At 38.8% G+C, this 17,158-nt stretch overlaps 1 protein-coding gene across 3 annotated transcripts in view; it reads left to right on the forward strand.

Annotated features, from left to right (window-relative positions):
* The first annotated feature begins 4,813 nt into the window (after positions 1–4,813).
* Positions 4,814–17,158, forward strand: part of tjp2b (tight junction protein 2b (zona occludens 2)) — a 237,124-nt gene continuing 224,779 nt past the window's right edge. Inside the window, exons 1-3 of one of the 3 annotated variants that reach the window (XM_045695321.1) lie at positions 4,814–4,989; positions 16,277–16,353; positions 16,445–16,621. In XM_045695321.1, the coding sequence (XP_045551277.1) occupies positions 16,538–16,621 (84 nt within the window). In that variant the 5' untranslated portion in view covers positions 4,814–4,989; positions 16,277–16,353; positions 16,445–16,537. Of the gene's footprint in view, positions 4,990–16,276; positions 16,354–16,444; positions 16,622–16,903; positions 16,972–17,158 lie in introns of those variants that run through there. The other 2 variants (XM_045695327.1, XM_045695324.1) reach the window with 2 other exon arrangements.

The raw sequence follows: 17,158 nt of genomic DNA on the forward strand, positions 1-17,158 counted from the left end.
TATGTAAACTTCCGACTTCAACTATATAACACAAAATACATGTGTACATCTCCGTATAGTGGGTATGTGATAAGGGAATAATTGGTTTAAAGGTAAATGATTAAAGAATCCAGCCCTGAAACGTAACTAATTAGTAATTAGTTAGTTATGTAGCATGTATAATGAATAATTAAAGTACTAAATGTAAGTCCCATAAGGTCTAGGAGAGACCCGGGAGGAAGAGAAATGTGTGTATTAGTGTGCCTAAGAAAATAACGAGAACAATTAGACTGTGTTTGACCCGACCTAGCGAGAAACTTTGAGAAACTTATGAGGAGAAAGGGAGTAACTCTCAAGGTTCCTCTAATCTCGGGGGAAAGGAACAGACAGCGCTGGGTAGTGATTAACAGTGGTGAGAACTCTGGAGAGGGATACAACTCACCTACTGTTCGTGTGTATGTATGTGTGTAGGACATTACTGTTTGTGTGGAGGTACAGTGGGGGAAAAAAGTATTTAGTCAGCCACCAATTGTGCAAGTTCTCCCACTTAAAAAGATGAGAGAGGCCTGTAATTTTCATCATAGGTACACTTCAACAATGACAGACAAAATGAGAAAAAAAATCCAGAAAATCACATTGTAGGATTTTTAATGAATTTATTTGCAAATTATGATGGAAAATAAGTATTTGGTCAATAATAAAAGTCTATCTCAATACTTTGTTATATACCCTTTGTTGGCAATGACACAGGTCAAACGTTTTCTGTAAGTCTTCACAAGGTTTTCACACACTGTTGCTGGTATTTTGGCCCATTCCGCCATGCAGATCTCCTCTAGAGCAGTGATGTTTTGGGGCTGTCGCTGGGCAACACTGACTTTCAACTCCCTCCAAAGATTTTCTATGGGGTTGAGATCTGGAGACTGGCTAGGCCACTCCAGGACCTTGAAATGCTTCTTACGAAGCCACTCCTTTGTTGCCCGGGCGGTGTGTTTGGGATCATTGTCATGCTGAAAGACCCAGCCATGTTTCATCTTCAATGCCCTTGCTGATGGAAGGAGGTTTTCACTCAAAATCTCACGATACATGGCCCCACTCATTCTTTCCTTTACACGGATCAGTCGTCCTGGTCCCTTTGCAGAAAAACAGCCCCAAAGCATGATGTTTCCACCCCCATGCTTCACAGTAGGTATGGTGTTCTTTGGATGCAACTCAGCATTCTTTGTCCTCCAAACACGACGAGTTTAGTTTTTACCAAAAAGTTATATTTTGGTTTCATCTGACCATATGACATTCTCCCAATCCTCTTCTGGATCATCCAAATGCTCTCTAGCAATCATCAGACGGGCCTGGACATGTACTGGCTTAAGCAGGGGGACACATCTGGCACTGCAGGATTTGAGTCCCTGGCGGCGTAGTGTGTTACTGATGGTAGGCTTTGTTACTTTGGTCCCAGCTCTCTGCAGGTCATTCACTAGGTCCCCCCGTGTGGAAGATGTTATTTTCTTGTCTGTGATGTTTGTTGTACAGGTCTTTTAACTGATAAACGATTACCAAATCCTACAATGTGATTTTCTGGATTTTTTTTTCTCATTTTGTCTGTCATAGCTGACATGTACCTCTGATGAAAATTACAGGCCTCTCTCATCTTTTTAATTGGGAGAACTTGCACAATTGGTGGCTGACTAAATACTTTTTCCCCCCACTGTATGTGCGTAAGTAGGGGGTGAGCATAAAATGAATGTCTTTGTATAATGGACTTCAGAACGTTCTCTGAATAAACTGTACAGACCATTTTGCAGAAGCTGAGTCTTTGCCTAATTATTATTAACCCAGTGTCTTACAAACCTTGGGGATTAGTCAAAGCTTATTGATTGTTAGTTATTATCATTGGGATAGAAAATTCTTCTGACAGTATGTTATTGTGTGTTTGTATGCATGTGTCTGTTCCTATGTTTGTGTTGCTTCACAGTCCCCGCTGTTCTATAAGGTGTATTTTTATCTGTTTTTGAAATCTAATTTTACTGCTTGCATCAGTTACTTAATGTGGAATAGAGTTCCATGTTGTCATGGCTCTATGTAGTACTGTGCGCCTCCCATTGTCTGTTCTGGACTTGGGGACTGTGAAGAGACCTCTGGTGGCATGTCTTGTGGGGTATGCATGGGTGTCCGAGCTGTGTGCCAGTAGTTCAAACAGACAGCTCGGTGCATTTAACATGTCAATACCTCTCACAAATACAAGTAGTGATAAAGTCAATCTCTCCTCCACTTTGAGCCAGGAGAAATGTACATGCATATTATTCATGTTAGCTCTCTGTGAACATCCAAGGGCCAGCCGTGCTGCCCTGTTCTGTACCAATTGCAATTTTTCTAAAAACTGTAGTCCAGGTGCAACAAAATTAGGGCCTGTAGGACCTACCTTGTTGATAGTGCTGTTACGAATGCAGAGCAGCTCTTTATTATAGACAGACTTCTCCCCTTCCTCGTTACTGTTGTATCAATATGTTTTGACCATGACAGTTGCAATCCAGGGTTACTCCAAGCTGTTTAGTCTCCTCAACTTGCTCAATTTCCACATTAATCATTACAAGATTTAGTTGAGGTTTAGGGTTTAGTAGTGACTGATTTGTCCCAAATACAATGCTTTTAGTTTTTGAAATATTAGGACTAACTTATTCCTTGCCACACATTTCTGAAACTAACTGCAGCTCTATGTTAAGTGTCGCTGTGGTAGCTGACATGTATAGTGTTGAGTCATCTGCATACATAGACACACTGGCTTTACTCAAAGCCAGTGGCATGTTGTTAGTAAAGATTGAAAGAGGCCTAGACAGCTTCCCTGGGGAATTCCTGATTCTACCTGGATTTTGTTGGAGAGACTTCCATTAAAGAACACCCTCTGAGTTCTGTTAGACAGGTAACTCTTTATCCACAATATAACAGGGGGTGTAAAGCCATAACACATGAGTTTTTCCAGCCACAGACTATGATCGATAACGTCAAAAGCCGCACTGAAGTCTAACACAGCACAATCTTTGTATCATCAATTTCTCTCAGCCAATCATCAGTCATTTGGGTAAGTGCTTGTTGAATGTCCTTCCCTATAAGCATGCTGAAAGTCTGTTGTCAATTTGTTTACTATAAAATAGCATTGTATCTGGTCAAACACTATTTTTTCCAAAAGTTTCCAAAGGGTTACAGACTGATTGGGCGGCTGTTTGAGCCAGTTAAGGGGGCTTTACTATTGTTAGGTAGGGGAATAACTTTTGCTTCCCTCCAGGTGTCACGAATCCCACCGAAGGTGGCTCCCCTGCCTGCTCGGGCGGCGCTCGGCGGTCGTCGTCGCCGACCTACTAGCCGCCGCTGATCCTTTTTTCTTTTTCGTTTGGTTTGTCTTATTGGTTGCACCTGTTCCTCATTTGTCTTTTGATTTTGGTTATTTAAGCCGGGTTAGCCCGCCCAGTGTTGTGCGGGATTATTTAGCGTCAGGTTGTGTTTTGTATTTGGATGTGCTGGCGATCTACTACTGTTCTATTTTCATGCATGCTGTGCACCTGTTGTTTGGGCACTTTGCATTTTTCACGCCCGTTGTGTTGGCGTCGATCGTGTTGTGTTTTTATTGAATAAACACACAGTTCCTCACCTCTGCTCTCTGCGCCTGACTCCTACCACCACTCCTAGCAACGACTGACACCAGGCCTGAGAGCACACACTTTATGGTAGGCTTAAATTGAAGATATAAGTGGCAATATCGTCCCCTATTATCCTAATTTTCTATCCAAATTGTCAGACCCCAGTGGTTTGTCATTGGTGATAGACAACAATAATTGTTTCACATCTTCCACACTTACTTTACGGAATTCAAAATTACAATGCTTGTCTTTTATAATTTGGTCAGATATACTTGGATGTGCAGTGTCAGCGTTTGTTAATGGCATGTCATGCCTAAGTTTTCTAATCTTGCCAATGAAAAAATCATAAAAGTAGTTGGCAATATCAGTGGGTTTTGTGATGAGCCATCTGATTCAATGAATGAGGGAGCAGAGTTTGCCTTTTTGCCCAAAATTTTATTTAAGGTGCTCCAAAGCTCATATTCCAGGAAGGCCCCATTATCATCCTGTTGGATGTTTTGATAGGAAGCATTTAAAGGTGCTTATAGTCTCATAGAATCCTTATTCAGTTCAAGACGCCTGGTCAAATGTTTTATTTCTTCATGTAGAGTAATAACCCTTTTCACAAATTGAGGTATCCATCGGACATTTACCCGTGACAACAACAAACGTGGCAGATTATAAATTTAATAGCACGCGAGTCCCCAGCAGATTCAAACAAATTTTCACTGCTGCACGCCAACAGTCCAAAGGAACAAACATTTCCCGCCTCTGCCGGGGACTTAGATGCTCCCTCCATGGCCGCGGACGCCCCCACCAGCCCACCCGCACAACTATATTGTTGTCTGTCTCTCGTTGAATGTGAAGAGCGATAGAGAAGCGCATGGGGGCCGGTGATGTCTGGGTCGGTTGTCAGTGGCAGGTCACCGGCTTTCGGTGTGTATCAGCGGTGTGTATCAACGTGTTTATTTTATTTATGCTTCACAACCCTAACCGGAATGTAGGTAGCAGCCATCTTGAAATGAGGTCAGTGGCTCAATTCTTAAAGCTTTAACAAGAGCAAGGTATTGTGTTTCATTTCAAAACAGCATAACATTTTGTAAAAGCACACATACACAATCCATGTCTCAAGGCTTAAAAATCCTTCTTTAACCTGTCTCCTTTAACCTGTCTTTGGATCACTATTGGCAGTAAGCGAACGAGTGATGTGCGTTTGGAGCAATACTGGCTGTATCCAAGGCTCAGCCAATCGTTCACATAACAGAATGCAGCACGCGACTGAAGAGAGAAGAGACATACAACTTGCTAGGTACAGCATCAGCGTGCACTCTGGAAAGACAGCTGAGAGTGGAAAGGCAGTTTGCCAGTTACAGCACCGCGTCCCCTGAACGATAATGAAGAGGTAGGTGAGAAGCCTGACGACGGGGGGTGAGAAGGTGATGAAGCATACTTCATGAGCTGTAACCCGAAAAACAACTGACATTTGGAAATTTTGAAGTGAGGGAGCAAGTGTGGTGAAACAAGAATTGTTAGCATTGTTAAGTATCTTGCTAGCTGGATCAAATTATCCGTTAGCTAGCCAGAGAACTGTTGAGCAACATTAGCCAACTTAGCTGATCAAATAATTGAGTTCATGGTGTGAAAATTAGCTGGCTAATTAAGTCAGACAGCTAGTTAACGTGACAACATCAGATGAGCTAACGTTAGTAACCTAACCAATTCACTATAGTATTAACTGCTATACGACTCCTTGCCATTCCTCAAGTTATAACGTTAGTTGCTTACTGGACCCTGGCAATCTGTGTGAAATCTTAGTTAGTTCATGAGCTAATGAACTAACTACTATCTATGAAGTAATATTTTCCCTCTACAGTATGTGGTTAATTTTCAGAATGAGAGAATTAGGTGAAAATGAGGCGTTGCTTGTTAAACAAGTGGATTCAGGGATGAAGTGTAGCTGGACCTGGGCCTGCCTTAATAAACTGGATGCCGCTATAGAGGTGAAGGAACACCACACACTTTTCCTCTTTCTCACTTTTTCAATACAGTGGATAAAAAGGGGTATGCCAGGTGTACTCTCTGCCTTAAAGAGATCAATTATACCAACAACAGGTCTCATGCTCTGCTGCTGTCACATTGTAGAACAGATGTCCACAGGCAGAGCGTGTACAATGTAATAATGTGCAGTCTAGCCCAAAGATATTGTTTTGTTGTGTTGAACTTGACATACTGGAACACTTGTTTGTGAGTGAGGGGGGATTATTAAACGTTGTACTCAGTGAATGTTATTTTTCTTTGTGCACTTGATCAATGTCTACTATAGTGGCCACTATAATAGAGCAAACATAGAATGCCTGTTTCATTCTAGTTCTACTTTAAGATGTATTTTTCCCAAGTCCAATATTTAGATGTGTGTGGTCACAAGCGTTCTATTATAAAGGCTGTCATGGCTAACTGCTATATTAGTGTATTGTGTTTTTTCTCAAGACTTGTGTCATTTGCAGTAAAGGCTAGGCAACAAATAACATTGGATTCCTTTCCTTATTTTTTTTAGCTGTGAGTTCACATGAACCACTTTTTATTTTACACACACAGACTGATCATGTAGATCATATTCTTTGTTGTTTAATTAGTTCAAATCTGCATTTCAAAAAGGGATCCAGCCTAAGCCACTAGAAAGTAGCATTTTAAAGCTGATATTTTTTATTTCATTTTATCTCCCCTACCAGGGATATTTGGAATGTTTCAATGCAACAAAAAAAAGGTGTCACCTTTTTGGGCCCTCACCAGTTTGCATCCCTGGCATTTACGTTTCGAAATGTCACCTGGTGTATTCGACTATTCTAACTACCTGACTGAGTTCATAAAATATATATATATTTTTATTATTTAAAAAAATTGTAGTTACGGCTCTGGCGCGAGTTGGAATATATGGGCCTCTATGTAGTTCTTTGCATAGAAATCATTCAGAATTTATATGGTTCTTTGTGTGATTAGTGACCAGCTATGAAAAAAAAACTTCTGAAATACTTAAAAAATAGCTACGGCAGGATTTTATTTTGCTATAAATCACAACTCGCACATGTGCTCATACTTTACTTTTGTGGTTTGCACGTCTCTATTTTTAGCCACGTAATGCGAGTGAAACGGTCGCACTAGAGCCCTGAAATTCACTCACAAGCCAGATTTCTCTATGTGAATATTCAAAAATCCTCATTAAGGAAATATGTGCGTTGTATCACCACTGGTGTGTTTCCACCAAACTGACTTGTTGCTGATAGAAAATCAGCGCGTGATGACAGAGCACACAACATTTTCTTTTTTGCTTAAGTTTTCATGTACGGAATAAAAATCTAAAATTCTATGTGTTTCCATTGCATTTTAAACTCTAGCGATTAGTTTTGTCACAAAAAAAAATGTTTTGTTAGCAAATGGGCCTACACTGGTCTTGGCACTTGCGCTCTAGCTAACAGTTTGCACACACAGTGCGGGTAGGCTAGTCAACATGATGACATTATTATGGATAAGAGCAAGAATATTTGTTTTTGCCAAATGGCAGTCGAGCATCGATCATCATGTCACCAGAATAAGACCCTCGATATTTATTAGAAAGGAGCATCAAGCTCATCACCGTGCACTTTCACCACCCTGTGAAGTTCATCATCACTTATTTCATCTGTAACCTAATAAACTGCATGGTATCCTGAGTCGTAGTGGGAGGACCACACACCATATCATTGCGTGACTCCAAGTTAACTTCGATATGATGGTTATTATATCAATATTTGCCATTATTTTCCATATAATTAATTTTACCAGCACAAAAAGATCCCACCATGTCGAACGAACAAATGATCTGTCAGCATTTACAAAAATTTACCGAAACTTCCTGTTTCCATCACAATTGATGTGTTTATGTTTTATATATGGTATGACTTTACTCGCATAAAAACTGGATGGAAACATGGTTACAGAGACTAAGAAGGAGCTCTCCCCCTCCATGTAAAGACATTTGACTGCAACCAACCAGTCACACTGCCCACAGTAACAGGGAGGCGGGACAGACAGCAGACTGTCAAACCAGCAGTGTTTCCCCCTGTCATCGCTCGCTTTGTGGCTGACAGTCGCCTGTCTAATTAATAGATTGCTATAAGATGCATATCGTTCATTCTAGCGGGAGAGTGCATGAATTACTTTTTTTGGGACTAGTGATTTGAAAAGTAGCCTAGTTAATTTAAGTGGAAAAGGTAGCCGATCTGTAATCGTCTGTTTAGCCGACATCCGGCACTAGTGGAAAACACTGTAAAACCATGTGCCGTAATTTCCGGACTATTAAGCGCACCTGAATATAAGCCGCACCCACTGAATTAAAAAAAATATATTATTTTGAACATAAATAAGCGGCACATGTCTATAAGCCGCAGGTGCCTACCGGTACATTGAAACAAATGAACTTTACACAGGCTTTAACGAAACACGGCTTGTAACAAAAATAAATAGGCTTTAACGAAACACGGCTTGTAACAAAAAATAAAAAATTAGCAGTAAACAGTAGCCTACCAAGAAAGTCATTGGTCACTATCTTCCTCCTCCTGTGCACTGAAACCACTGAAGTCATCTCCTTCGGTGTCGGAGTTGAATAGCCTCAGAATTGCTTCATCCGATATTGGATCGTTTTCATTGTCGCTCCCGTCACTGTTTGACCTTAACCCGTTCGGCAATTTCATTGGTCTAATGAAAGCTTCATGCCGCCAAAAAACTGAGCACGTCACAGAATGTGTATTTTTGAAGATTTTTTTTTTTAAGCGGGACAAATCCATATATTAGCCGCGTCATTGTTTAAGCCGTGAGGTTCAAAGCGTGGGAAAAAAGTTGCGGCTTATAGTCCGGAATTTACGGTAATTCTCTCCTGTCTGTCTGTAATTCTTTCATGTCTGTCTGTCTGTCTGTCTGTCTGTCTGTCTGTCTGTCTGTCTGTCTGTCTGTCTGTCTGTCTGTCTGTCTGTCTGTCTGTCTGTCTGTCTGTCTGTCTGTCTGTCTAATTTTCTCCTGTCTGCAATTCTTTCCTGTCTGCCTTTCTGTACTTCTCTCTTGTCTGCCTGTCTGTACTTCTCCCCTGTCTGCCTGTCTGTACTTCTCTCCTGTCTGCCTGTCTGTAATTCTCTCCTGCATGCCTGTCTGTAATTCTCTCCTGCATGCCTGTCTGTAATTCTCTCCTGCATGCCTGTCTGTAATTCTCTCCTGCTTGTCTGTACTTCTCTCTTGTCTGTCTGTAATTCTCTCCTGTCTGCCTGTCTGTAATTCTCTCCTGTCTGCCTGTCTGTAATTCTCTCGTGTCTGCATGTCTGTACTTCTCTCCTGTCTGCCTGCCTGTCTGTAATTCTCTACTACCAGTTTTGTAACCAACTTCACATAACCCCCCAGAAGAAAGGCACACGGACACCCACACTTCAGGTTGACTTGGTTTTTATCTGCAGTAAAAGATATCAAACAGTGATGACAGGCATTGACAGGACGGTCACAGCCACACATTCACTGGTTAGGTAGGACACAAGATATATTTTAGATAGGAGCAACAGTAATGACACATACCCTCAATGTGAAGCGATATTAATCCATAAAGACAGAGCACAAGTACAACCCTTATATATAAACCTTTTACGGTAGTAATAAAATAATCATTCACTTAATATTTCAATAAGTCACCTGCTAGCAAATCACCTGCTGGCAATAGCTAGCGTGACATTGTAGTGCAGTGACCAACGGTGCTAGTTAGCTCGTCATTAACATGGCTAGCTAAGTCAGCAAAAAACTTGGTTAACTTGCTGAAATAGGTTTTCAATACATTAACAGCAAAATAAATATATACATAGCCACATTCGCTATTGACAATCAGTGTCGTCAAAGAGTGTTCACGCCTGTCAAACCCATATTTATTGGAACCTCTGGTTTCTCACCGGGAAATACATTTCTTTGAAGTTTAATGTTAGTGTTATTGTCCATGTCAATGTCACGGTGGTTCGATAAAGACATTTCCTGGCCCTGGAGTCATCCTGATGCATCACACGGTTGGCTGCTTCCTAAACGGCACTCTATTCCCTATAGTGCACTTATGCAAAAAACAAAAAATGGTGCACTACATAAGGAATAGGGTGCTGTTTGGGATACATCAGAAGATTGAGTCAGTCTCGTCCATGTATGACTGTTGATGTTGACACATGGTTGTAATGTGGTTATACTGCTATCAGATTAGATTACAGTCTCTGGATTATCTTCAATCAACATCTACAACTACAGACTGAGATCCTCCCTCGAATATAAACACAAGCACACATTGGACGACACATTGGACGGACAGATCTGTAACGCCATGTTTGCAGTGCATGTTCCTTCCTGTATGTTAAAAAAATTACAAAAAATGTGTTTGTTATTCAATGGCAAGTACTGTGCAACATCTGTGTGTCATTAGATTAGGCCCATTTTTATACATGTTTTATTTAACCTTTATTTAACTAGGCAAGTCAGTTAAGAACAAATTCTTATTTACAATGACGGCTTACACCGGCCAAACCCGGACGATGCTGGGCCAATTGTGGGCCGCCCTATGGGACTCCCGATCACGGCCGGATGTGATACAGCCTGGATGACTTGATAGTTGTGACATAACTGTGCCAGAATCAGTGTAATCAATTGTTATTATTTGTACATGCATTTAGGCCTACTGTATGGTAGTAGTATTGTGGTCAGTTATGCATTTAGGCCTACTGTATAGTAGTAGTATTGTTGTATTGTGGTATGTTATGCATTTAGGCCTACTGTATAGTAGTAGTATTGTTGTATTGTGATATGTTATGGCATTTAGGCCTACTGTATGGTAGTAGTAGTATAGTATTGTGGTATGTTATGCATTTAGGCCTACTGTATAGTAGTAGTATTGTTGTATTGTGGTATGTTATGGCATTTAGGCCTACTGTATAGTAGTAGTATTGTTGTATTGTGGTATGTTATGGCATTTAGGCCTACTGTATGGTAGTAGTAGTATAGTATTGTGGTATGTTATGGCATTTAGGCCTACTGTATAGTAGTAGTATTGTTATACTGTGGTATGTTATGCATTTAGGCCTACTGTATAGTAGTAGTATTGTTGTATTGTGGTATGTTATGGCATTTAGGCCTACTGTATAGTAGTAGTATTGTTGTATTGTGGTATGTTATGGCATTTAGGCCTACTGTATGGTAGTAGTAGTATAGTATTGTGGTATTTTATGGCATTTAGGCCTACTGTATAGTAGTAGTATTGTTATATTGTGGTATGTTATGCATTTAGGCCTACTGTATAGTAGTAGTATTGTTGTATTGTGGTATGTTATGCATTTAGGCCTACTGTATAGTAGTAGTATTGTTGTATTGTGATATGTTATGGCATTTAGGCCTACTGTATGGTAGTAGTAGTATAGTATTGTGGTATGTTATGCATTTAGGCCTACTGTATAGTAGTAGTATTGTTGTATTGTGGTATGTTATGGCATTTAGGCCTACTGTATGGTAGTAGTAGTATAGTAGTGTGGTATGTTATGCATTTAGGCCTACTGTATAGTAGTAGTATTGTTGTATTGTGGTATGTTATGCATTTAGGCCTACTGTATAGTAGTAGTATAGTATTGTGGTATGTTATGCATTTAGGCCTACTGTATAGTAGTAGTATTGTTGTATTGTGGTATGTTATGGCATTTAGGCCTACTGTATAGTAGTAGTATTGTTGTATTGTGGTATGTTATGCATTTAGGCCTACTGTATAGTAGTAGTATTGTTGTATTGTGGTATGTTATGGCATTTAGGCCTACTGTATAGTAGTAGTATTGTTGTATTGTGGTATGTTATTGCATTTAGGCCTACTGTATAGTAGTAGTATTGTTGTATTGTGGTATGTTATGCATTTAGGCCTACTGTATAGTAGTAGTATTGTGGTATGTTATGGCATTTAGGCCTACTGTATAGTAGTAGTATTGTTGTATTGTGGTATGTTATGGCATTTAGGCCTACTGTATAGTAGTAGTATTGTTGTATTGTGGTATGTTATGGCATTTAGGCCTACTGTATAGTAGTAGTATTGTTGTATTGTGGTATGTTATGCATTTAGGCCTACTGTATAGTAGTAGTATTGTTGTATTGTGGTATGTTATGGCATTTAGGCCTACTGTATAGTAGTTGTATTGTTGTATTGTGGTATGTTATGGCATTTAGGACTACTGTATGGTAGTAGTATTGTTGTATTGTGGTATGTTATGGCATTTAGGCCTACTGTATGGTAGTAGTAGTATAGTATTGTGGTATGTTATGCATTTAGGCCTACTGTATAGTAGTAGTATTGTTGTATTGTGGTATGTTATGGCATTTAGGCCTACTGTATAGTAGTAGTATTGTTGTATTGTGGTATGTTATGGCATTTAAGCCTACTGTATGGTAGTAGTATTGTTGTATTGTGGTATGTTATGGCATTTAGGCCTACTGTATGGTAGTAGTAGTATAGTATTGTGGTATGTTATGCATTTAGGCCTACTGTATAGTAGTAGTATTGTTGTATTGTGGTATGTTATGGCATTTAGGCCTACTGTATAGTAGTAGTATTGTTGTATTGTGGTATGTTATGGCATTTAAGCCTACTGTATGGTAGTAGTATTGTTGTATTGTGGTATGTTATGGCATTTAGGCCTACTGTATGGTAGTAGTAGTATAGTATTGTGGTATGTTATGCATTTAGGCCTACTGTATAGTAGTAGTATTGTTGTATTGTGGTATGTTATGGCATTTAGGCCTACTGTATGGTAGTAGTAGTATAGTATTGTGGTATGTTATGGCATTTAGGCCTACTGTATGGTAGTAGTATTGTTATACTGTGGTATGTTACGCATTTAGGTCCTACTGTATAGTAGTAGTATTGTTGTATTGTGGTATGTTATGGCATTTAGGCCTACTGTATAGTAGTAGTATTGTTGTATTGTGGTATGTTATGGCATTTAGGCCTACTGTATAGTAGTAGTATTGTTGTATTGTGGTATGTTATGGCATTTAGGACTACTGTATAGTAGTAGTATTGTTGTATTGTGGTATGTTATGCATTTAGGCCTACTGTATAGTAGTAGTATTGTTGTATTGTGGTATGTTATGGCATTTAAGCCTACTGTATGGTAGTAGTATTGTTGTATTGTGGTATGTTATGGCATTTAGGCCTACTGTATAGTAGTAGTATTGTTGTATTGTGGTATGTTATGGCTTTTAGGCCTACTGTATGGTAGTAGTAGTATAGTATTGTGGTATGTTATGCATTTAGGCCTACTGTATAGTAGTAGTATTGTTGTATTGTGGTATGTTATGGCATTTAGGCCTACTGTATAGTAGTAGTATTGTTGTATTGTGGTATGTTATGGCATTTAGGCCTACTTGTCATGAAGTCGGTCCCTCTCCTTGTTCGGGCGGCGGTCGACGTCATCGGCTTTCTAGCCACCGTCGATCCACTTTTTATATTCCATTTGTTCTGTCTTTGTCTTACACACCTGGCTTCACTCAACCAATTACTTGTTTATTATTTAACCCTCTGTTCCCCATGTTGTGTTTGTGAGTGATTGTTTATTGTAATTCGGTCCGTCTTTGTGGGCTCGTGATGCTACTTTGTAAATGTGTCTTTTTGAGTAAAGTACGTTGATTACTCATATTTGCTGTCCTGCGCCTGACTCTCTACACCAGCTACACACAGGACCCTTTACTGTATAGTAGTAATATTGTTGTATTGTGGTATGTTATGCATTTAGGCCTACTGTATAGTAGTAGTATTGTTGTATTGTGGTATGTTATGCATTTAGGCCTACTGTATAGTAGTAGTATTGTTGTATTGTGATATGTTATGCATTTAGGCCTACTGTATAGTAGTAGTATTGTTGTATTGTGGTATGTTATGCATTTAGGCCTACTGTATAGTAGTAGTAGTATTGTGGTATGTTATGTTATTCCCTGTGGCTCAGTTGGTAGAGCATGGTGATTGCAATACCAGCATGGTGTGTGCAACGCCAGGGTTGTGGGTTCGATTCCCACGGGGGGCCAGTACAAAGATGAAATGTATGCATTCACTACTGTAAGTTGCTCTGGATAAGAGCGTCTGCTAAATGACTAAAATGTAAAAATGTTATGGCATTTATGCCTACTGTATAGTAGTTGTATTGTGGTATGTTATGCTTTTAGGCCTACTGTATAGTAGTAGTATTGTTGTATTGTGGTATGTTATGCATTTAGGCCTACTGTATAGTAATAGTTGTATAGTATTATGGTATGTTATGCTTTTAGGCCTACTGTATAGTAGTAGTATTGTTGTATTGTGGTATGTTATGCATATAGGCCTACTGTATAGTAATAGTAGTATAGTATTGTGGTATGTTATGGCATTTAGGCCTACTGTATAGTAGTAGTATTGTTGTATTGTGGTATGTTATGCATTTAGGCCTACTGTGTAGTAGTAGTATTGTTGTATGTTATGCATTTAGGCCTACTGTATAGTAGTAGTAGTATAGTGGTATGTTATGTATTTAAGCCTACTGTATAGTAGTAGTATTGCTGTATTGTGGTATGTTTTGAATTTAGGCCTACTGTATAGTAGTAGTATTGTTGTATTGTGGTATGTTATGCATTTAGGCCTACTGTATAGTAGTAGTATTGTTGTATTGTGGTATGTTATGCATTTAGGCCTACTGAATAGTAGTAGTATTGCCGTATTGTGGTATGTTATGCATTTAGGCCTACTGTATAGTAGTTTTATTGTGGTATGTTATGCATTTAGGCCTACTGTATAGTAGTATTAAAGTATTGTGGATTGTTATGGATTTAGGACTAATGTATAGTATTAGTAATATAGTACTGTGGTAGGCCTACTGTATAGTAGTAGTATTGCTGTATTGTTGTATGTTATGCATTTAGGCCTACTGTATAGTAATAGTAGTATAGTATTGTGGTATGTTATGCATTTAGGCCTACTGTATAGTAATAGTTTATAGTATTGTGGTATGTTGTGCATTTAGCCTACTGTATAGTAATAGTAGTATAGTATTGTGGTATGTTATGCATGGCTACTGATATAGTAGTATTGTGGTATGTTATGCATTTAGGCCTACTGTATAGTAATAGTTTATAGTATTGTGGTATGTTATGCATTTAGGCCTACTGTATAGTAATAGTTTATAGTATTGTGGTATGTTATGCATTTAGGCCTACTGTATAGTAATAGTTTATAGTATTGTGGTATGTTATGCATTTAGGCCTACTGTATAGTAGTAGTATTGTTGTATTGTGGTATGTTATGGCATTTAGGCCTACTGTATAGTAGTAGTATTGTGGTATGTTATGCATTTAGGCCTACTGTATAGTAATAGTTTATAGTATTGTGGTATGTTATGCATTTAGGCCTACTGTATAGTAATAATTTATAGTATTGTGGTATGTTATGCATTTAGGCCTACTGTGTAGTAGTAGTATTGTTGTATGTTATGCATTTAGGCCTACTGTATAGTAGTAGTAGTATAGTGGTATGTTATGTATTTAAGCCTACTGTATAGTAGTAGTATTGCTGTATTGTGGTATGTTTTGAATTTAGGCCTACTGTATAGTAGTAGTATAGTATTGTGGTATGTTATGCATTTAGACCTACTGTATAGTAGTAGTATTGTTGTATTGTGGTATGTTATGCATTTAGGCCTACTGTATAGTAGTAGTATTGTTGTATTGTGGTATGTTATGCATTTAGGCCTACTGTATAGTAGTAGTATTGCCGTATTGTGGTATGTTATGCATTTAGGCCTACTGTATAGTAGTTTTATTGTGGTATGTTATGCATTTAGGCCTACTGTATAGTAGTAGTATAGTATTGTGGTATGTTATGCATTTAGGCCTACTGTATAGTAGTAGTAATATAGTATTGTGGTAGGCCTACTGTATAGTAGTAGTATTGCTGTATTGTGGTATGTTATGCATTTAGGCCTACTGTATAGTAATAGTAGTATAGTATTGTGGTATGTTATGCATTTAGGCCTACTGTATAGTAATAGTTTATAGTATTGTGGTATGTTGTGCATTTAGGCCTACTGTATAGTAATAGTAGTATAGTATTGTGGTATGTTATGCATTTAGGCCTACTGTATAGTAGTAGTATTGTGGTATGTTATGCATTTAGGCCTACTGTATAGTAATAGTTTATAGTATTGTGGTATGTTATGCATTTAGGCCTACTGTATAGTAATAGTTTATAGTATTGTGGTATGTTATGCATTTAGGCCTACTGTATAGTAATAGTTTATAGTATTGTGGTATGTTATGCATTTAGGCCTACTGTATAGTAGTAGTATTGTTGTATTGTGGTATGTTATGGCATTTAGGCCTACTGTATAGTAGTAGTATTGTGGTATGTTATGCATTTAGGCCTACTGTATAGTAATAGTTTATAGTATTGTGGTATGTTATGCATTTAGGCCTACTGTATAGTAATAGTTTATAGTATTGTGGTATGTTATGCATTTAGGCCTACTGTATAGTAATAGTTTATAGTATTGTGGTATGTTATGCATTTAGGCCTACTGTACACGTTTGTTATGTACAGTTAACTATAATCATTAACAGACAGTGATGCCTAGATTTGCTTTGATTTGCAGATGGTGACGAGCCTGCAGCAACACCACCAACATGTCACCGACATCACACCATAAATAGCTGCTAGAAACTGAGGGATGTAAGTTTCCATGGGAACGATGTGGCGCTGGATTGAACACCTTTTGTCTGCAGCATGCCTTTTATGTTTCCTCTCTCTCTCCGTCTGAAAGACTCAGATATCAGCCCTGCGTCCTCCCTCTATAAAACAACCCACAGAACCGTCCAGAAAACCAGGTGCAACTCCGGCGCAGGGCGCATCCGAAATGAGAGTAGGCCTTCGACGCAGTGGACAGAGAAGCATTGCTCAACAAATTAAAGCCTGGAATGGATACGCGACTGTAAACAAGGTATGTAACATAGGCCGATGGTTCAGAATGTCATTACTTTTCTATTTGGAAAATAGATTTGTAGCATTTTAAAGGTGTTGTTTCACACTAGGCATTCTAGCAACATAAAGTAGACCTGCAGTTAACGCGGTTCCAATTCCAAGGCGCGAAAAATCTACAAACTATTGGAGTACGGGCGTGTGCTCACCTGTTTGTTGCCAACCCAGACACACCCATATGCACTTGTTTGACGCCTGCATACCTCGTGTGTAAATACAAGACGTCCTGTTTCCTGTTGTTTAGTTTATCAACCCGCTGATATCCTACTGAGGATATTTGTTACAGAAAAGAGGGGACAAACATCCTACAAGGTAAATAAACTTACCCTTCAACAATACTTGCTAGTTGAGTATTAAAGTACAGTATTGTACTGCTTTATGTATATCCTTTATGTCATTTTTATTGAAATCTCAAGTAGCAAGTAGACTGGGATCTGTGCAGTGGTTTGTTGTGAGTTTGTGTAGTTGTTACATTATGATATAGGCTTATCTATATCGA

This window comes from Salmo salar, chromosome ssa15 (assembly GCF_905237065.1).
Source record: "Salmo salar chromosome ssa15, Ssal_v3.1, whole genome shotgun sequence".
Lineage (NCBI taxonomy): Eukaryota > Metazoa > Chordata > Actinopteri > Salmoniformes > Salmonidae > Salmo > Salmo salar.